This window comes from Acyrthosiphon pisum, chromosome A3, assembly GCF_005508785.2.
Source record: "Acyrthosiphon pisum isolate AL4f chromosome A3, pea_aphid_22Mar2018_4r6ur, whole genome shotgun sequence".
In the NCBI taxonomy this organism is placed as follows: Eukaryota; Metazoa; Arthropoda; class Insecta; order Hemiptera; family Aphididae; genus Acyrthosiphon; species Acyrthosiphon pisum.
The window spans coordinates 31,587,193-31,610,498 of NC_042496.1; the positions used below are offsets into that span (position 1 = coordinate 31,587,193).

Consider the following 23,306-nt stretch of genomic DNA (forward strand, 5'->3'; position numbering starts at 1 on the left):
ACCATTGAAATGGTTTGTTGACATTAATAAGTTATATGGGACTGCTGAAAATGTTGTATGTTTTCATAAGTTGACATTATTCAGTGAAAATTTGTTAAGATCCATAGAAAAGCAACTAGTTCTGAGCAAAGGTAAGCTTATCAAAATAGTTTCTGAAAAACATAAAAACATTTTATGATATTACATTTAACTTATTACACAAGTTTTATATCGAATTATAATATTGTAATTTGTATTTGAAAATTGTGCTCTCTAATAAAATAGTACGGATCCCGTTAATTTATTATTGTATTGTGGGCTCGTATTTCATTAATAGAAGACATAAACAGTAACCAGCAACCACTAGCCAAAGTTATCTGCTATAAAATATTACGGAATAGAAACTAAAAACTTGTCCACTCGGTGCGCTAGTAGTAGAGGGACCAGCTGTTTCAGATAGACAGTTCACCGGTCAAATTATGGGAGTTCGATACGCAACCTGTATATCTTAAATCGTGGTAATCACTTATAAGCATGATCACGGTCTTAGATTATTGAGCATAGATTATAGAGCATGATGTTTATTTTATCATGAATAAACGTAAATAAGTATTAAGCATCCGCGGTCGGGTTGCTACCACTTTTACCAATTACCATTTTTCCTGTACTTTGGGAAAAATAAACATTACATTTATTACCAAAAACCATTTTATCCAGTAGCGTTATTACCAGTTTTACCAATGTACTCAATTGCCAAAAGAACGTTTTTCCATGACTCAATATTTTTCTGTTTTCTTATTCCCAAAAACCATGATTTCCCATAGATTTATCTACCACTTTTCCCACATTTTAATTTTTCCAACAACAACTTTTTCCATTATCCAAATTTTCCTAAAACTAGATTTTAATCTGTTATAATTTTCATAGCCATCGCGGCTGCCCGCTGCAGTCAGACTGTCCCAGTTGTTTTATTTTTATAAATTGTATTGTTTCCTTAGTTTTGAACTATAATAAATATTATATCGGTAACGATTACGATTCGGCATTGGAAAAAAACATTACAAATAACAAATATAGCTTGAGGCCCAAACATAATATTTCTAGTGAGCATGAGTCCGACCCTGGACTTGTGGCATAAATAAGTCTTGTAACAATTGGCCACTGGAACCGTACAAATTAAGTTTATACGAGAGGTTAACCATATAAATTAAAATAATCTATAGTTGAAAGTTGAAACAAATTCTTATTTAAGCGTCAGAACATTGTCTTACTCCTATGCCTCTATATCGAACAGTCGATAAAATACGTACATTTTATATATTAATCACGGATTGGAATGTATCTTTGTATTTTCAATATTATTCTGTGCCCTGTGGGCTGCGGTAGTGGTATTGCTAACGAATTTACGAATTGGTCGGCGACAAAGACCTTTTATAGGTCTATGGTCGGCGAGCCACGGGGTAGTGGAATTTTGTTGTTTTTCTTCTGTTACCACCTGTTACTCATTCGCTCCACAAAGTGTATAGTGTCGAGCACTATCTAGCGGTAAAAATATACGAAAGAATGGTAAATAACTGGGTTGCATTATAATTTTATAGACGATTATAGTTTTAGATTTGAGACAAAATATTCATTAATGGACCATTCCATAATAGTCCGTGATATTATTAAAAAAAACAACATAAAAACTATAACGACAGTATATATTATAGTATATTATATATAATAAAAACTGTTTTAGTGGTAGGAAAAAAGGGATCAAAATCGATTCAACTATTACGTTACACCGTTTTCCCAAGGATGATACTTTGAGACAAATATGGCAGCAAACTTCAATGGTTAAGGGCATGATTAATTTTGCTTCTGGTAGTATTGACTTCACATTAATAAACTTTATATGAACTTGATGTATTAATGTATTATTTTTTCATGGTATCATCTTTGTCTGGTATAGTAAATGGTGATTTGAAAAATATGTATCAGAATTTGTTAGGTTTACTGTTATTGCGTACCATCTAAATTACCCCCATGTGAAAGGACCTTTTCAGAAGCAGGCTACATCATTTAAATATTTTGTGCAAATTTAAAGTATCTACGATAATTCGTTTTTGAGTTGCGACTAAAAACAAAAAAGATTTTGCAAACATTGGTTTTGCGTTACAATTCTTGATTTTTCTTAATTTTTAATGAGCCTTAAAAATATATTGGAAGTATAAGCTAGTGGCATACATATATTGTGAAACCATTAGTCATTGGAACAAATATTTCACAGAATAAATAATCGTCCGAACAATTAACAAATATTTACCAGTAAAACATATGTACATTTTGGAAATTGAAAAAATTGGCTTTGGAACAACTACCTAATAGAATATTGTTCTGTGCTAATAGGTAGTACCACAGAACAATGGTACCTATTTTTTTGTAAAATAATACAAAGTGAAGTTTAGAATTTCTGATATCAAAGAGCGCCATCTATTGTCATCATTTTTAATAAGACTTCCCAAATCAATATTAATTTCTTATCACTTTATCTTGACTGTTATAGTGTTATATAATAAATAATTTCAAATATTATTATGTTCAATTTCAAATTGGCTAGATATTTTAGTTTTATTTTTTACTTCTATAGTTCTATCAATATCACAGTATGTGTGAATACTTAATTTTGTATTTTTTTCCTGTTTGAATTGTGTAACAACATAACGTGTTTAATAAATTGTATGCTCGTAAGTGTACCTACCTCGATGTTTAATAAATAATAATTATGGCTACTGATATTGAATGTTTGAAATGGAATACAACAAGTTTCAAACCATCCAATGGTAGTATATTAAATTGAAAGTCATATTGTATAATAATAAGTATTAACTTAGTTTTTTTTTGTTTTTAGTTTTGAACCGTACAGAATACACTTTAGCGCTGAAACCGTCACATTGGTTAAATCTGAAGACAAAGGGCCACTCAATAAAACTGTCATATTTAGGACTAACACAAAGATTAGCATCTTTAGACAATCTGAATAATTTATATGTTTATGATTGGTCCAAAGCTGATTTAAAAACCATAAAGTAATATATATATATATAAATAAATATAAAGTAATTGTATTTCGTTGAAGTAGGTTTGTAATCTTCCATCTACTTACTACAGGACAAAATATGAACATAATAGTAGACTTACAAGTTTGACGAGCAATTCTTTAGGAAATAAAATAGTTACATGTTCAGATAATGGAAAAATTCAAATATGGAACCATAAGGTATTTTTTGTTTAAGTTTACACTATGATTTTTTTTTAACAAAGTAATTTTTAGTTTTCTAGCTGGAAGATTTTAGCTGAATTCAGAGGTCATTACCAGTGTGTACGGAATGTTCAGTATTCTGTCGACAACAATTATTTAATATCTTGTTCAAATGATAAAACATTTAAAATATGGGATTGTCAATCTAATAAGTTTTTAGCTAGTAATATGTTTCATCGTAATTGGGTGAACATAGCAAAATTTTTCAAAGAAGACAAACTTGTTGTTTCCTGTTCAAGAGATTCGTATGTACAAGTTTTTGATTGTTGTTCTGGAAAATGTGTTGCAAAGTTCAACTTGAGTCCAGGTAAACAAAAAATAAATAACTACTGATCAACAATTTATATTTAAATTTTTTTTGTACGTGTACATCTATTAGATTTTGCAGAATCACTTTCACTAAAAGAAGAGTTCTCAATAGCGGTAGGTACAAACCAAGGGTCTGTACAAATTTTTGATCTGAGAGCTTTAAAAGTTTTACAAAAATACAATGAACACACAAGTCAAGTAAATTGTGTTCAATTTCAACATAAGACTCCGTGTTTAGTATCTGTTTCAAAAGATAAAAAATTAAATGTAATTAACTCTATGTCTGATAAATACACAACAAATAATACCTAACCACAGTATAGATAGAATACTAACTAGTTGTTTTTTTTATTTTTTATTTTAGGTTTACGATACTAATGAAGGGAGATTTTTGTATTCAATTGATCACTTTAATGAAATAAGATCAATGAATATTTCCTTGGACGATAAATTACTTGCAACAACATCGTTTCATTTTGAAAATGAGGTAATAAACAATAGTTCAGTCTTAGAATTGTAAGCCAAAAACAATAACTATAATATATTTTATTTTTCAGATTACTTTATGGGCAACTGAGACACTGTAATTTGAAAGGTTTAATCCATTTCACTTTTTAATATTTGTATGATATTTTGTTAATTGTTTGTGTACATATATATATATATATTTTATTTATTTATTAAAAAAATTGTCTTATTTTAGATAAAATTAAAACTGGGTAAAAACTAAGAATTCGTTTTCAATCATACAGCAAACTTTGAAACCAGTTTTCAATTCTAAAATATTTTTTGTATATATATAAAACAGTTATACCTTAAAATTATCTAGTTGCTTCAAGATTATAATTTTTAAACCAGTGATCTGTATTTTTTTATTTTTTTAACATAGCTGTTTGAACATGATTAACAACTAATTTTAAAAGCAATAATTTTTGAAGAATAAAAGTGGGCTCATGCATTCTGCCTCATGCATTGTTTCATTAAATATACCAAATTACATTCTATTCATACCCATAATTATTAAAATTACTAAGCAAATCTTAATTAAAATTGTTTTTATCAAATGTATTCATCTTTCATAAACTAAATGTTTTAGTATTATAAATTGATTGCAATTCACTTATAATTATATTTCCATTGCAATGATAGACACAGTACCTATCTATACACACATATATTGGTATTTTTTTACCACATATTTTTTGCTTATGAATCTCAGACAGGAATACCTATTGTACTTTGTAGCTAATATTTTTCAAACGAAAGAATCCTAATACTCAACAGTTAGTGGTACTTTTTATAGTTAATATTTATCTAAAATGTAGTCCATTTAGTATTTACTCTTCAATTTAAGTTCTAAAATGTTTTTATATCCATTATCCACTTTTCAATAACTGCCACGGTTTTCATAAATTTCATATAAATATTTTTTTTCTCATCTCCTATATAGGTTCTATTAAAAAAAGAAGTCATATAACAAAACTGAGTAACAATTTTTCAAAACTTGTGTCCCAAACCAAGATTTTTTTTTAATTATTGCAGGGAGTTGACAGGATCTAAATATTTACTTGGTATGGCTATGATACACTTTTTCATTTATTGTTTGAGTTAATGGCAGTCTTAATCTCGATTCATGGTATAATAATATGGTTCATGGTGATGTTAAGTTCAAAATTAGTTATTAGGTTATGTCTAGATTTTCCAGACATTCTTGAATTTGTCAAAATGTTTTGTATTGTACAGGGTGTGGCGATTTATCATAAATAATTTTATGTTATTTCTCAGCTTAAAAAAATAATTAAAAAATTTTATGAATTTGATAATTTTTTCACTTTATCAATGTATTTATTATCAAAGCTGTTTGTAATTGAAACACTCCACAACTTACCCTACACAATTTCTTTTTTGATCATTAAACATGAGTCATTTTGTTTATATTTATGGAGCTACTAAATTACTTTACAGAATTCAAATTTGTTAAAAACCGGTCGATATAAATTTAATGTATAACTTCAAAAATTATTTATTTTTTCTATCACATTCTTAATTTCATCTTATGTCAGCCTTAAATTAATGAAATGTAGATATAAATATTCTAACGTTTAGAGCTTGTAGTAATGAAACAATAAGGGTAAGTGAATAGTCTATTTATGAAAAAATTCACTGCAAAAACATAATAGAATACATTGTTGAATTTATGGGGTTGTTGAAAGTTAACCAGTGTGCACTATTTAAAAACTAGAATATGCTAGAATTTACAATAGGCAATTAGGAAGATACTAATATATGTATTATTATCATTTTATATACAAAAATATTTTCAAAAAAAATTTATTTTTAATTATTAATACTTTTTACACATTATTTATATTAATTTATATTTGAAGTACAATTTTAATTGAGAAAAAAATTAACATTTAATAAATACGTTAAATAAGAAAAAGCATAATTAAAACATTAATGCTCATGTTTCTCTAACCATAAAAATAAAACCTTTATTCAAATTATAGTGTTTATTGTAGTGATAGAAATATTGGTTACAATCTTGTAATCTCAACTAATTGCTTTAAATTGTGTGATTACACATATTGGTGATAAGTTGTTGTTGCTGTATGTCGTTGTTTATTGTGTGTAATGCAATTGGTGTTGATCATAGTTCAACGACGCTCATGAGTATAGAATGTCATGATGTACATTCTAATCAGATGGTCTTTTTTCACCAAATTTTTTGGCATAATCTTCAGCATTTTTAAAAAACTTCTTACGATCTTTCAAGTATTCTTCTGCTAACTCGGCACGTAGAGGATGTTCTGGTTCAGGATCATTGACTAGGGCAATTAAAGCTTGAATAACTGAAAATGTCAAGACATTAAAAAAATATATTCGCTGTGTTTGACTGATATAGTAATGAAAAACAAGTTTAAAAAATCATACATACCTTGATCAGCCTTGGTAGCGGGTTTCCAATTTTCAGCACTAATGATTGGCAAACAAACCTGGCCTTTTTCGTCAATGTTGGGATGGTAAATTTTAGTTTTGAAATTGATTTTAGGTGGTTTAAATGGATACTCGGCAGGAAAATTAATTTCTATTCTAAATGCCCCTTTATTATATGGGGGATTTTCCTGAATCAAATAATGATACAATTATAGAATTACATTTAACAATTTTGTATCAAGTTTGTATTTTTATTTTTTATATACTTACAGGTAAAATCAGTCCTTGCCAAGCTAATATGTTTGTTTCATCAACCTGAATATCACGGAATGACTTAAGTCCAGAATCGCGGATATCTGCTAGTTCCTAAGATAAGAAACTAAACTTGTTACATATGATTAATTACGGAACCTAAAAATATATTTACTTAAAAAATTAAAATTATATATGGTATTAGGTTTTTATGACAAATTTTTAAATTAATCAACAAAATCTAAAATACTATTACTTAGAAAAGTGGATAATAATTTATATATTACCTATATAGTTGTTGAGTGGTAGATGGTCTAATAGGAAATTTATTTTTATTTCATAGGTATGTCACACAATCTTTACTATTTAGTATAAAATGTCTAAAGAAGTATTTTAAAAATTAGCTTATGATTTTTACATGGACTACATTTAAAACTAATATCTAAATTTTCATAATTTATCAAAATGTTCAATTCATAATTGATTATCTTAAGGAGTTTTGTATAAAAATAGTATGTTTCAATGGATTAAAGTATAAAACTAAATATTTTAGAGTACCTTTAGATAAACACCAAGATTTTACAAATTTGACTAATATAACAAAATATGTAATTACCTTTTGATTTATTGAATATTTTAAAGTTATTGCGTACCTATGTAATAAGTAAGGTAATAAGTTAATTAGGTACATTTAAAAAAAATACATAATATTAAATTCATCTAATTTGTGTTATAGCAGTAACCTAAATTAATATCCATGAAATTAAAATGAAAGTAATCCTATGATTAAAACGTTGTCCACCATACAGCCACAAGAATATGTATCATTGGTACGCCAAACAAATTTTTCAGTGTCATTACAAATTTATATAATTGTACATTATATACTATTGAATTAAATCAAACATTAAAAATACAAAGAAAAATATTAAAATCATGTTTATTACATCAAAAAAGTTGTAATTATTTCGCCACGACGCATTTTTTAGTTCATTATTGTAGCACCATGGAAAAGTTAATAATATAAATCCAAATTCATTTACGGCAGTCCGCGGCCATATGTCCTTCTACAAATGATATGGTGCAGCAGCGGCGGCCTAAATATGATTGATACTTAATCGAGGGCCACATGGCGGTCAACGTGTCAAAATATAATAGCATAGCTAGCATAGGTACTAAGTAGATACATTATAATAGTAGTCATGGAACGTTTAAATATATCTTGAATACATCTACTAAAAAAGTTAGCTTAAGCCGTTAGATATTATAATATATAATAATTGCTATAACAGATGGATAAAATTTATATAATATAATACTTATGTGGCTATTTGTGGAGGTAATGTGTATTTATTATTTATAGATGTATGTATATTGTTGAAATACATGACAAAAGCTGTTTCCAACTTCCCAATTTTTTAATTTATTAAAATAATAAATATAATATAACACTTCAACCCCATATGTGCGCCACGCATACATAAAATGCATGTATTTACTAAGATGTAAAAAAAGTGGACTTAAAAATTAAGTCTACTTCAATTATTTTAATATCCCTATTAACAAACTCAAATGGAACCACTAGACACATCTTTCTAATCTATAAAAGGTGATTTAAGCATGCTCGCCCCCATTTCTCCCTTTAAATGCCATCCCTGGTTGCACATATACCTTCAAATCTATTTTAAAATTCCAAAAATTTGAATATATGCATAATGTAAGCATAAAAATAAGGTGAGCATGCTTAAAAAGCAACCTATATATCACAAGTCTTATGATGCAGTTTTTTACACAAAGCGGAATTAAAATTAATAAATTCCATTACTCGTAATAGAAGGTCTATATTAAATTAATAATTTAATATATTATATCCCATAAACAAAAAGCTCTATTTATTTAAATATCTCAATTGTGTGTGCAGAGAAAAACCAACTAAGATCAGTTAGCGTTAAGCGTATGTCTTATATAATTTGGTCAATTCATTTATTCGACCATTACCTAAATTATCACAATATAAATTTTTTTTCAATCATGCCATATCAAGGATACATTTGGCGATCAACAGAAACAGATAAATGTTAAGATCATCCCAACAAACGCAAAACAGAGTAAACAGTGAATTAAACTGCTGTACGCCAGTACTTAGTAAAATAATACGGCTGGCACGAGTAATACTATACTTTTACAATGATTTTCCCGTCACATGCACAAACAGTTAAATATTTTTCATATACATATACATAGTTTACACATTTTACAATAGGTACGCATAAAATGCATTGTAGCATACTAACTTTTTGAAGTCTCCTCGTGGCGGCCATGGTCTATAGAATATGTTTTCAGACGGCAAACGAAACAACGAAACGGATTTTGTTCACTATAGAACTTAAAAACGAAGGCCGTGTTCTCGCACGTATACCATATAATCACAGCACGCGCATTGATAATACAGTATTTTGATTGTTCGGATGTTTTAAAATAGTTAATAAACCCACGGCGGGTCCTGCATAAACGACGTCGACTGTTGATATACAATTTAATTACTTTGTAATTTATATTAATATACTTTTTTTCTAAGAATTAAATTGAGTAAAGATGATTATTAATTACCACCTTTGATAATAGTCTGGTGGGTACCAGAATGTCCTGGTCTCGACGACTTCACGACTCTTGAATCTTGGTTTTTCTCTTTTTTCTCTCCCTCTTTTTGTTTTTTTTTTTTATAATCAGAAAATACACACTCGTCGCCAGTGTAGCCTGGACTGACGGCACTAAATTTCTCCGACGGCAATAATTTACGTCGACTACGACCGTGAATCCGGCGGACGCTGGGCAGCAATCTGCCGTACAATAACACCTTTCCAAGTTTTTAGCTCAATTTTTTGTTGTTCAACTTACAATTTACAAAGTTACAAGTTGTAAATAAGCACGTCTAATTTCTACATTCACACTAAACCATGTAGTCCACGTGGGTACGTGACATGAGTTCCAGGGTATTTTTAGGCACTTTTTTAGGTTTCACAAATTTATTAGACAAATTCGAAGACCGAAGTACTCTACTCTACCCAAGACTCAAGTAGGTATTATTCATTTATGTATTTTGATATTTAACCAGCGATGACCAAATAATACAATATATAATAGTATAATACTTTCTATAAGTAAACGAATACCTAATGTCATAGTTATCATTATTAGAATTTGGAAAAAAAAATTAACAATAATAATTAATAACACGCATTAGTCTCGGGCATAAATCTAGTTCAGTTAAATTTTTTTTTCGGAAACCTATTAGTATTAAGAGGGCGTGATACCAGCATGTGTTGTCTCCGTCTTACAAGTGCGTAACATACCAAATTGTACACTCGGCAGAACATGTGTACCAGGTACCTCCGTTAATTTAAATATTTGAGCGAATTTACCTCTTATTAAAGTCTAAAGGTAAGATTATTATTTTGACAACCTCATTGGCTTTTTTAATATATTTTAATTTTAAAGCGAGTTATGAGTGTTTTAAGATGTACAAACAATTTACAATTTTAAAACACTAATAACACGCGTTAAAATTAAAATATAATAAGAAGTCCACGAGGTTGCCTATGTAATAATCTTATCTTGAAATTTTATAAGAGGTCAATTCGCTCTAGTTTTTAAGCTAACGGAGCTACACGTGTTCTGCTAAGCGTAAAATTTGCTATGTTACGCACTTGTAAGACGGAGACAACACATGGCGGGTGCCGGGTATCACGGCCTCTTAAAACGAGTTAACAACAATGGTACAAAAACAAAGCTGGAAATCATTAGGTTTTAAGTTATAGTCTCACTAATATAGTTAATATCACTAGTATTATTGTTTCAAAGACACATGAAAAATGTTAAAAATCCAGTCACAATTTTTTTTATAAGCACTTTTTTGAGTTTTTTGAGCGTTTGAAGTTCATTTTTACAAGATTAGATAGGTATTCACTCGATTTCTCATGTAACGATTTTGTTAGCTTGTTGCAAATCAAAAATGAATAACTGTAGATACATGAAAATTTTACTGAATGTTTATATTTTAATTTTCTATACACCATAAAATGTTGAAAATATTTTGACTCTGAGCGGTTTGCGGTTTGTAGTTTTAAATTTTTTTAGTTTTTTTTCTAATATACAGATTGTACAAATAAAAACAAATATGACAAAAAAAAAAAAAAGTTTTTTTTTCTATAATTGTCAATTCAATTTTATTTGTTGGGTATAAAAATGCGTGAAATTTTAAAACGAGGCTCCTTGATAGGTATATTGTTACAATAGCAGTTGAAAAATATTAAAAATACAAAGGCACAATTTTTTTTTTATAAAAATTTAAAGTTCGAATTTTGACAATATTTATCAAATATAAAATTGAATAATTATTTTGTAGTTAAAAATGCATAAAATATTCAAATTTTATATCTAAGAATTATAAATTTAAAACAAGGTTCCATGTAAATAGCCAATAGTTCATATATAAATTACTTAATTCACAATAATATCATCAAAATATATACTTAGGAAATAGTGATATCATTGGCTGACTGAACGTCCTCGCTCAGAATCGTTTTTTGTATACTATGATATAATATATCATTGAATTCAAATTTAATACCATCCATTAAACAGTGACCCACTTGTATAACCTACTGTACAGCAGAGTACATTCACTTATACCTAACTTTTTATACGTTGAATTACCTAGATTTTAAAAATAAAAATTGAAAAATTCGTTATAAGCGCTGTCTATTATGGTAATCGGTTATAAAGTCCGGGGACAAAAAGTCCGGTATGAAAAGAGTTGTACAAAAAGTCCGGATTCATTTTTTGATTGCTGGACAAAAAGTCCGAGTGAATTTTTACTGTCGCACAAAAAATCCGAAAAAACAAAATTGTCTATTAAATTTATAATGTTCTGTCTCTGCCTTAATTAGCTTCATTTGGTATGATTATATAAATGTCAATTATTATTCTTACCTATTTTATTGTATGCTAAATATTATCTATACTTTAATTATGTAATTTTTAATATAGTAATTGTCGAACTATCATAGTTTTTACTAATAGTTCTAAATTTAAAAAAAAAAAAAAAAAAAAAAAATGTATAATGTATACATGTAATTAACACATTATACGCATGTAATATTATATATATGGTCAGTTCGTATATAATTAATATTTATTTAAAACATTTTTTTTTCATATTTTATTAGGTACTTCTTATTATTTCTGCGATGTCAGTACAATATCAATGTCACAATGTACAATATTATATAGGGGAAACCCGGATGAGATGTAAAATGGGATATGGGATAATCCAATCATACAATCACACGACTATACTTTTCTGGGATTTTTATTATACCTATACTTATATCTACAGCAATCTTACAAAATAAAATAGGTAATAAAAAATCTAAACCTTGTTGTTTTAAATTTTCAATCCTTAGCTATAAAAATTGAACATTTTCAATTACGTTTCCCCAAGAAATGATTGTCAATGTTAATACAATAATAATATTTTTAAAAACAGTTATAATTTTTAAAAAATCTAGTCTACAATAATAATTTGATATACATTACGTTTACCTATATACAATATTAATATTTTTAAAAAAAGTTATACGTTTTAAAATCCAAATTGAAACGAAATTTTAAAAAAAATACAATAATATAATAAAAGTACAACAATTACATTTTTAAAATAAATATTAATTATATGTGAAATGACTATATATACTATTTCATGCATATAATGTGTATATTATATGTATATATTATAAATTTAATAGAAAATTTTGTATTTTCGGACTTTTTGTCCGACAGTAAAAATGTACTCGAACTTTTTGTCCGGCAATCAAAAAATGAATTCAGACTTTTTGTACAACTTTTTTCATTCCGGACTTTTCGTCCGGGATTTGTCAATTATACCGTTGTGCGCATGCGTTAAACATCAAAAATCGTGAGACTATAATATAAAGTAAAAACTAATGAGAAAACTATGCATGTGCGTATAATAAATGTGCTGTATATCAGCTAAATATTATACTATTATAATAATAGGTGTATTAGGAAATAGGAAATAATATAGTCTCCATTCGCCAATCACCAATAATAATTTTATAAATGAATACGGTAATAAATAAGTATAGGTATTTATATTCTTATTACTTATACGTTATACTGTTAAACTTATTGCTTGGTATATTTGCTTAAAAAGAAATTAGAAAATTTGGTATTTAACAAGTTGCTGGCGTCATTGAAAATATTGGGAAAAGATATTTTCTGTATACGAAAGGTATCATAAATTATTGAATTCCTACTATTATTACAAAACTACTGAATACCGGTATAAATATATGATTAAAATTAACTTCTGAGTATTTAGATCCAATTATTATGCACGTACTTTTGAGTCATACCTCGTTATAAAAAACGTGTTCAGTCATATAAATATGTAGTACATTATATTGTATTGCTGTATAGTGTTTATATTGTAATGGTGTTGATCCGTTCAAATTGCTAGAATACGTATACTTTCCACCTATGGACTATGACTCATCAGATATAGTTACTATAGTAGACAACCTACATGGCTACAGATCACTAACGGAGTGGGAGGAAAATATTATAACGTATTAAGACACATAAACGCAATATAACTTGAAGTTGTACGTCTAGTGTGGAACGTTTCAGTGCTCCATAATAATATTACGATTCAAGAAGTCGTTTTTTTAAACAAATTACCATTGTATACCTATATATTTTGTAAGTACATTAAAAATAATTAACTTTAACATAAGATACTTTATAATATTACTATAGTACCTAGTAATTAATAAATTAAATGTATAAATGAAACAATTTTTAATATTTAACATATTGTACTTACTAACATATTATACATGACATAATACAGATTAGAGATGATAAATAAGTGTACCTATATTTTTTAATACCCATCATCTAAATCCATATAACTATTACCGAATAGAAAATGTTAGTTGAAAATCTGTAGCCGTGTAATTTTACAAGTAACAATATTATGATATTCCTTATTTTCAATAATATTACTAGAATTATTTTTCATTAAAATATATTTTGATTAAAAACAGTAAAAATTATAAAATGTTTAGAACTGCGCAATACTGTACAGGAAATAGGAATCATGGCCCATCATTGTTGGTTTGAATTACATGTTTTTGTTTTATTTTTAATACAACAATTACCTGCGTCTTAACGGTTAGGTCATGGTGTGAGTCAAACTGTGTTTTACCATATTGTTATATACAAAGCCAGTTATCTAAATTAATATTACAATAGTCAATAGGTACAAAGGTTAAACAAAAACTAAAAACATATCGCATTTTAGTATTATTTTCAAAATCTCAAAGACTAAAGGTATTATACTTTATTACTATATATATTTTATGGGGGCTAAGCCATGTGAAAACAATCCAGCTCCCATGTAGATCAGACAAACGGAAAAAGAAAAAAAGTATTATACTACGTATTTAAGTATTGAACTTGAAAGAATACAAATAGTAGGTAGGACATAGGTAGAAGTGTAGAACCCTATTATACAATACATATACATATTATATTACACTACTATAGTCATTTTTTTGTAAATTTAATTTCTGATTACTGATGTTGATATTTACTTACCTAACTACCTACGTATCTAACTAATTTATAGGTTTTAATATTTTATAGATATTTACGTTTTCCAATAATGGGGCTTTTGAAAATTACTCTTGTATTGATGGTAAGCTGTTCATCACTGTACTCTGTGAATTGTCATTCATATCATTTCGGCCAATGTCCAACTCTAGAACCAATGACTGATTTTTCAATGGATAAGGTAAGTCGTAATGTCATATGACATATATCTATAATTATTAATATAGTATGATGATATATATGTCATATTTGCTTTCAACAAGTTACATAATAGTTATAAGTTATGTAATATAATTAATTAAACCAAATTAAACGTCAAATATGAAATATACCTACAAATAGATAGATATACCTATATAGGTACTCACCTATGTACAATAATTATTATTATACAACATTAAACATTACAATATCGGCTATCGTGTAAAACTATATAAATATAAAAAGTATTGAATAACTTATGAAGTACAATCGAGATTCGCAGCAGATTCAGGACGTAGAGGAAAAGTACCCACAGACATAACTGCACAAGCCTATGAGCTACGGACTACGGTGGTATTAACAGCTATTTTTACAGGGGTAGCATTTTTTTAAGAATGATCCAACTATAATAGGAGACGCGAATTTGAATCTTGCTAATATGGCAATATATACAAAGTTAACAGCATTGACCCTGTGTCAATATTTAAAATCTCAGACAGGATATCACGGCATTGTTGGGCATTCGTTTCGTTTTTAGTCAAAATAATAAATAACTAGGTATTCTGACAATCTGACATCAATAATAGACATTGGCGCTATTGGCGCAACTACATAATATGGGAGTTACTGGGCTCGGGGGTGCAGTGCGCTATATACTAATTTCTAATATACGTACATAATATAGTTGCCAAGTTCATACATTATATTTTTAGTATATGAAAAAACGACTTTAAATAGCACTTAGCACTTTGGCACTCTGCTTAAAAAACGTATATAAAATCAATAATATGGTGAATATTTACAATTTTGTTATGAATTATAAGTTATAACCAGTAATCGTTCATGTTTATCATTGGTGTTTTTAGTACCGATACAGTGAATAATGATATTGATATATTATTAATAAATAATAATGGGGAATGCAGACAAAATTTAATTCATTATATTAATAAATAATAATAAAAACATATTTGAAATGTCTAAAAGGCATAGAGTATAATATACTATTATACTATGTGGGCATCCGGCATCGTGCACGTATACCTATATATAGTAATAACTTTTAAGTATTTTTATTAATTTTAATTTTAATTTTATCACTGATATACGATATATCTAATTATTAATTATAGTCTCTACTTTGTAACCTATATATATTATAAAGCGTTCAGCGTTCGTTCAACGTTATCTGTAGAAATATTTTTCGAAAGTAAAACGCATGAGACTGACGCAGAGACATATCACAATTCATATTAATATATTATATTCATTTTTAAATTCATATGTAGGTAGTATATTTTAATTTATGTTTAAATAATAGTCATTGTCTTTGCGCTTGGAAAATCTAAGCGAATTTGCATATTTTTTTTCTGATTAACTGCAGCTATAGGTGCTAAGTAAGAACATATAATACCTACGCTTCGTATTAATTAATTAACTGTACGATTATTTGTACATATTTTAGTGTATTGTAACAAAACATTTTGATATTATGTTAAAATTAATTACATATTTTATTAAAACATATAGGTACTTCCTTGTAAGTCATATAAAAAATAAAACAAAATGTCCTATACGTAAACAAATAAAAATCAATAGGTAAATCAAAATTACGTTTTGATATTAAAGTATTTTTGGTACATTGAATGATATCATGGGAGATCGGAGCATAAAACTATAAGTCATAAATCATAATATACAAAATGTCAAACTATAATGTTTTGTACTCGAGTTTACTAGAATAATGTAATAATATTACTTATTAGGTATACCGAGATCAAAGACGCCGAGTCAACATTAAAATATATAAATCGATGCTTGGCGGTTGATGCATATTTTGTATTATAACTATATTTATTAAATTAATAAATTGGATTATCATTGTTGTAATCCATTTATTATTGTATTAAGAGGACGTCGCACCCACATGTGTTGTTTCCGTCTTACATACGTAAAATGTAAATGTTCGTTTGCTAGTTTCAATAGGATGCTGCCATTTTTTAGATTAGAGTGAATTGACCTATTATCCAACTTTTAAGTAACAACATTATCTGTGTTCTCTCGTTGGTTTTTTACGATATTTTAATTTTTAAGTAAGTTATCAGTATGTAAAATATTAATATTTGAAAATGCTCATATCAAAATACTTGCGTTCGAAGATTATTATATAGATCTAGCATTCTTGCGTTCAAGAACCGAAAATCAAAAGTCTACTTTTAGATTCTGAGTGGAACGATGAATGTATTGATTTTACAATGATGTGTGTTTTTTTATTTATTTTTTATTTTACTTTTATTTTTAGATTCTGAGTGGTACGATGAATGTATTGATTTTACAATGATGTGTGTTTTTTTTTTATTTTTTTATTTTTTTTGTGTCTGTGTACACAATAAGTAGTCGAAATAATGCTACGATTTTCAACTTCAATATCTTGTTCGATCAGAAAGTGAATATCGTTGGTGAATTGGGGAGGTCAAAATTTAAATTTCCCAGTAGTTTTCAAAAGCGCCGGGAAAAATAAAATAAATACGCAAAATCTGTTTTCGAGAAAATCGATTTTGGTTTTTGGTGTAACTTTAAAACAAATGACCGTAGATACATGAAATTTTCAATGGTTGTTTACATTTCCATTTTCTATACACGATAAAATTTTCAAAATATTTTGATTTATTTTGAACTGTTTAGAGACATTTTCATTTTCCATTTTTTTTTAGTTTTTTTTCTAAAAATATCAATAAAATTTTATTTGTTGGATAAAAAAGCTTGACAATTTAATAGAAGGCTCCTAGTATATTGTTTCAAAGGCAGATGAAAAATATTAAAAATCGTTATTCACAGTTTTTTTTTATAAGCATTTAAAGTTCAAAAAATGACAAAGATTATCTACCTTTATCAAACAAAAAATATCTATAAGAAAGTCAAATTAAATTTTTATGAGCGTTTGAATTTCATATTTTTACAACATTTGATATTCGATCGATTTCTCATGTGACGATTTTCTTATTTTATTGTAATCAACAAACGAATAACTGTAGATATTTGAAAATTTCACTGAATTTTAACATTTTCATTTTCTATGCACCATGAAATTTTGAAAATATTTTGACTCTTTTTGAGCTGTTTACGGGCATTATTAGTTTTCAATTTTTTTAGTTTTTTTTCTATAAATAACAATAAAATTTCATCTGTTGGGCCAAAAAGTGTAAAAATTTAATGCAAGGCTCTTGATATAATGTTACAATAGCAGTTAAAAAATATTAAAAATACATATGCACATTTTTTTTTTATAAGAATTTGAAGTTAAAATTTTGACAAAATTTATCAAATTTAAAATTGAATAATTATTTCGTAGTTAAAAATGTATAAAATGCTCAACTTTTATATCTAAGGATTGAAAATTGAAAACAAGATTTCACGTAAGTAGTTAATTCTGTTACCAAAAAATCTAAAAAATACATATGTACAGTTTATTTTTATAGTCATTTTAAGCTTAAATTTGGACGAAATTACATATTAAAAAACCTGCAATAACTATTTTGTTATTTTGTTGTGATTGTATAATATTATTCGTGGGTACTTGAAACTTCTAAAGTATACTATTATATTATATCTATGATAGTACCACGATTTGTTGTTGATGTATAATGCGTTATAAGTACATAATGGATATTGTGATATTATTAATTTGGAATTTATTATAGAAACCATCATTGGTCAATTTTTTTTTTATACCATAGACTATATAATATTATGTCTTATACCTAGACTGACATACCGTCTCCGCTCAGAATCATTTTTCTTATACAATGATATTATATCATTGAATTCAAATTTAATACCATTTTACAGTGACCCACTTGTAATCTACTATACAGCAGAGCGACATCCACTTACCCTCCTTTATAATGTTTAAAATTCGAAGAAAAACAGCATTTTTTTAAAAAGACTGATTTATAAAAAGCCAGGGCCCCGCAATACATAGCGCCAACATTGCTTTTTGTGAATAGCTTAGTTTTTGACAAATTAAGAATTTCTAAATTTGAATATACTCATAATTTAAAATATGACCTAAAAGCGCAACCCTAACATTATAGAGTGATATATAAATAGTTAAATACACTTAAATAGGTTAGTAATACACTTGCTAAATGTATACATACTAGATATACCCACTGGATATATAATATATACAGTGTGACGTGTGTACTGCAGTGGCGGATCCAGGGGGGCAAAAGAGGCATATGCCCCTTCCAATCGCCGTAGTTCCCCTATGTTTTACACTGTGTTTAGCCAATTTTTCTACATTTTGTACTCCCCCCCCATGCCACCCCTAAAATTAAGCATTGAGCTTGTCATAAGTAATCGTCATTAATCAATATCTTCCTGATACACGTTATATATGTATTTAATAAGTAATATAACGTTAATTATACTGTGGGTTATAATTGTATATTATTTGTTCAGCTTTTAGGAAAATGGTATGCAATACAAAAAACATCAACGTCAAGTCGGTGTCTGGAATATAACTTTGAAAAAACAGGCGAGCCCAATGCATATAAATTAGATCAAATGAGCGAAAATTCTATAATCAATGTGGCGAAGTCCAATAATTACCACTATGTTGGAAATTTGAAAGCGGATCCAAGCTTACCTTCAAGAATGATAGCTAATTTTCCTTTAAGTAAGTAATGGTTAAAATATATTGTAGAAAATAATTCTTTCGAAAAAAAAAAATACAAAAAACTAAGTCGGAAACCCATCAACGATGCAATTGTTAACAAGCACTTGGTGAAGGTTCCAAAAATATATACAATTTTTTTTACAAATAAAGGCTTATCAAAACTGGATTCCCGTAGTTTTAAGGCCAATATATATGTAATTATTACAGGTTAATGACCGCAGTAGTTGAAGCCTTATTAACCCAATAAAAAAAAAGTTTTTTTACAAAAAGATATTTTAAAATTTACCTATTTAAAATAATCCAAATTCATTGGTTTTACACAATCTCATTTAAGATTTAACTATACAATATACATATTATATATATATATAAATATATATGTTATCAAGGAGTGAGGGGACGCAGGAGGACTCGGTTCTCCTATACCTCTGACCGCGGTTAAAAAGCGTTCCCTTTAACAAATTAGGATTTTATACATTAGACATTATACATAAAATTATATACGGAACGCTTAAAACTGTATGGAGACATTAGTCCCCTCTAGAATTTTTTCCCATTTTAACCCCTGATTATAATTAGAAATATATATTTCTGTAATTAATACACAATATTTTTTAAAAAAATGGCGGTTTAAAGTAAATCAAAATTAAATAACCTCATACAAACTTTACTCTCGAATTAACCCCATGTCTTAATGTTACCCTTATAGTATCATAATCCCCACTTCTCTAACAGTAAAATATCTTGTTATAATTTTAGACCCACGTTTAACTTGGGCTCTATACATTAAATGTTAATGGGTTGTCTTTGAATTACCGTATACGCATGTTACAAACTCTACTTAAGAATTAAGTATTACTTTATTAGTAACCTAACTATGGTTACCAAACAATTATTATAATAATAAAATATTAACATTTCAACAAATGTCCGTATTTTTTTTCGATATATTTTGAAAAGTAGGTACCTATAGTGAGCTGAGCATTGTTAAGTATTTTATTTTGACCAATGTGGATTACGGATTACAATTATTTAACTCGAATTTCGAATCAATCCGTTTTATCCGGATTTAGGAACCAATCAGTTGATTTGGATTTCGGATTCAATCCGGCTGCACTTTTTTCGAGATAATCAGCTATTTTTTCATTATTATCAATAGATAATATATATATGACTATATAATACGAATATACGATCTCGGATCTATCGACAATCGAATTATAGTTATATAGTATTCAGATAAGAAAAGTAATGGTAAATAAAATAATGATATTGTTTTCAAAACGCTTTATAATCTGGATTAGTACCTATTTTAAATCCAGATTAAACGGATTGTAACTTTGTTTCAATCGGTATCGGTAATTTGGATATGTATTGATCTGGATTTAGTGCTCAGCACGTCTAGCGCCACTACCTACTGAGAAATTTCTACTTTTGATCCACCAGAGAACAAATTAAATTCAATTTTCTACCAGAAACATTCTTCGAAGTTTATGATCGGAGCATTGTCTTCACTCTTCTGGCACAAAAATAAAAACACTTATTGAAAATCAATATTTTTCTCAACTCATAAAATATAAGGATTGAAAACCCTCAAAACATCATAATTAATATACATTTTTATTTATATAGGTGTTGCAGGTAAAGCGTCGTTTGTTGTTTTTTCAACGGACTACACAAATTACGCCGGAATATTTTCTTGTCAAAAAATACCTCTCGGTAACAGACATTCAGTGACTATTTTATCTAGATCAAAAACTTTGGATAAACAATACGTAGATAAGGTTAGTTAATTATTCACTGAAATAATTTATCAAATATGTTTAAAAATATGGCACATGAGGTTTTTGTAAAGTTCATTCCTACGGGCTACGATGAATGGTGATGGGATAGTGATTTTTTCACTTATTTAAACCTACATAACGTCTTTATTTAACCCAATAACAAATATTCCTAAAAAAAATCTGTTTTTTTTGAAAATAAAGCCAACGTTTTCCAAATTTATTCGATAAAACTTTATACATTCTGACCTCTAGGACTCTAGGTTTTAACTCCTTAATTGTAATAGCAACGAACACCTATAAAAGTATAAGTTTAATAACGACAAATCCTGATTTTAGGTGCGCAACCGCATTGCTTCGAGCAACGTAAATCCATTTGACTTAACCATCGTTGATCAGAACAACTGTGCACATCTCAACACAACAATGCGCGTGGAAATCAATGACCAAACATTCAGCTCACACAACATCGGTCAGGCGGTGCGCAAAGTAGGATCGAAAATTGGCGATGGTGTCGAGTACGTGATCGAAGGTGGTAAAAAAATATACAAATCAGTGAGTAGTTCAGAAACCAAAGATAACCCCAACAGTGAATTCGAGTTGATGCCGTAGAATGTAGATTAATATCGTAATAAATACTTGCATAATAAACTATGTAAACTTATTTTTATTGTAATTAATATTCAGGAATATCTATTTATAGTTTATACCTATAGGTATGGCTCTATCTACCTAAATCACAACACATTTCCTATGACTGATTATCAAAAATATTTATTTTATAGTTTATAAATAATTTTTTTTATTTTACTTTACAACTGCAGTTCGTAGTTTGTACATTTGTTATAGATAGAGTTTTAATTATTTGACTATACATTTATACATCGATATTAAATATTATACAGAATTTGAGAAATATATTTTGTTATTAATATAATAGTTTATTTTTATTTGTTTAATCAAAGTTTTATTCTTTCTTTGCATAATATTATAGGTAAATCTTCTCATCGGAACGTCGGGTCTTCAAATTTTTAAACTAGCAATTGGATTTTTTAAATGTACCTACTTGTTAACTGTTATATTATCAACGTTTACAATAATTATACTAAAAACGAAAAGCTAAAGAACTAAAGGAAAATAAAATGATGTAACTCCTACAATCTACATATTATAACAGAACAAAAATACTTTCATAGTTGAAAATAAAAATTATACTATTACACATTCTAAATTTAATAAAATATACGAATAATCTAATATATATATATACTAAGCTAATCAGTACCTATAATAAATTACAAAAAAATAACACATAATATATTTTATTATATACTTATACAGTTATACCTATATCAGTAAGTTATATGGTCGATTGTTAAATACTTCGATATATGTTGTAAAAATCGTTACACTCACAAGGGTAAAAACAAATCAAACTTTTGATAGTCAAGTAGGTAGTTCAATAGTTATAACTTATAAGTATTTAAATTTTAGGCTACTATTCGGAGTAGTGAACAACATTTTTCAGGATTTCCGTGTACCACTCAATTCCGATCATCAAACTTTAAATGCTTGGATATTAAGTCATAATTAATGAACTAACTGTACGAAATTTGATTTTTATAGATTGAAATACTGTGAATAATATTCTGCTTTGGAATATGAAATTAAAAATGTAGGTACAATGCCATTCAAAAAGTAAGACTTTTTAAAATATTCTATAGATTATGTAAAAAAAAATGTTTGAAAAGGTTGAAACTTCAAAATAATGAGTACACTTAAATGGATCACTATCTGTAATAATATATAATATTATTATATTAGATTCTGAGTGGAGCAATTAATGTTTTGATTTTATAATGAAGTGTGTTTTAATTTTAATTTTTTGTGTCTATGAAGGACGTAGGTATATTGTAAACGAAAAGTAATCAAAACCTAGGAGGAAAAAAAAAAATTGTTCGGTCAAAAATCTTGAACTTGTAATACAGCGTTCCTCAGAAGTTGTTTAATAGCAGTTAAAAATATTAAAGATACATAGGAACGATTTTTTATAAGCATTTAAAGTTCAAATGTTGACTAAATTCATCAAAATCATACAAATTTGCAAATTATTTTGTAGTTAAAAATTTATAAAATGTTGAATTTTTATGGCTAAGGATTGAAG

General features: G+C 27.5%; 3 protein-coding genes across 4 annotated transcripts; 2 read left to right on the forward strand and 1 right to left on the reverse strand.

Moving 5' to 3' along the window:
• The first annotated feature begins 2,545 nt into the window (after positions 1–2,545).
• On the forward strand, positions 2,546–4,743 carry LOC100166750 (POC1 centriolar protein homolog B). The gene is made up of 7 exons (XM_001945483.5): positions 2,546–2,804; positions 2,873–3,050; positions 3,133–3,241; positions 3,296–3,590; positions 3,663–3,859; positions 3,957–4,079; positions 4,150–4,743. The coding sequence occupies exons 1-7, from the start codon at positions 2,747–2,749 to the stop codon at positions 4,177–4,179; spliced, it is 990 nt and encodes a 329-aa protein (XP_001945518.1). The 5' UTR covers positions 2,546–2,746; the 3' UTR covers positions 4,180–4,743.
• Positions 4,744–5,907: 1,164 nt separating this feature from the next.
• LOC100164047 (ubiquitin-conjugating enzyme E2I-like) lies at positions 5,908–9,419 on the reverse strand. The gene is given in 4 exon segments (NM_001162707.1): positions 5,908–6,444; positions 6,531–6,717; positions 6,800–6,895; positions 9,076–9,419. Coding segments are annotated over 4 exon segments (465 nt in total). The 5' UTR covers positions 9,103–9,419; the 3' UTR covers positions 5,908–6,289.
• Positions 9,420–9,720: 301 nt separating this feature from the next.
• Positions 9,721–22,079, forward strand: LOC100161983 (apolipoprotein D). 2 transcript variants are annotated; one of them, XM_008183410.3, is made up of 5 exons: positions 9,721–9,857; positions 14,513–14,660; positions 19,145–19,361; positions 20,994–21,145; positions 21,482–22,079. In XM_008183410.3, exons 1-5 carry the CDS (start codon positions 9,763–9,765, stop codon positions 21,752–21,754), a joined length of 885 nt encoding a protein of 294 aa, XP_008181632.1. In that variant the 5' UTR covers positions 9,721–9,762; the 3' UTR covers positions 21,755–22,079. The 2 variants fall into 2 exon arrangements, with proteins under 2 accessions (XP_008181632.1, XP_001949347.1); XM_001949312.5 differs by lacking the exon at positions 9,721–9,857 and adding an exon at positions 13,419–13,564.
• Positions 22,080–23,306: the final 1,227 nt, after the last annotated feature.

Coding starts and splice junctions, on each gene's coding strand:
- LOC100161983 (XM_008183410.3), top strand. CDS start 9,763: ATGAGTTCCAGGGTATTTTTAGGCACTTTTTTAGGTTTCACAAATTTA. Junction 9,858..14,512: donor CTACTCTACCCAAGACTCAA/GTAGGTATTATT, acceptor AATATTTTATAG/ATATTTACGTTTTCCAATAA. Junction 21,146..21,481: donor ATAAACAATACGTAGATAAG/GTTAGTTAATTA, acceptor TCCTGATTTTAG/GTGCGCAACCGCATTGCTTC.
- LOC100166750 (XM_001945483.5), top strand. CDS start 2,747: ATGGCTACTGATATTGAATGTTTGAAATGGAATACAACAAGTTTCAAA. Junction 3,051..3,132: donor GCTGATTTAAAAACCATAAA/GTAATATATATA, acceptor TACTTACTACAG/GACAAAATATGAACATAATA. Junction 3,591..3,662: donor AAAGTTCAACTTGAGTCCAG/GTAAACAAAAAA, acceptor TACATCTATTAG/ATTTTGCAGAATCACTTTCA.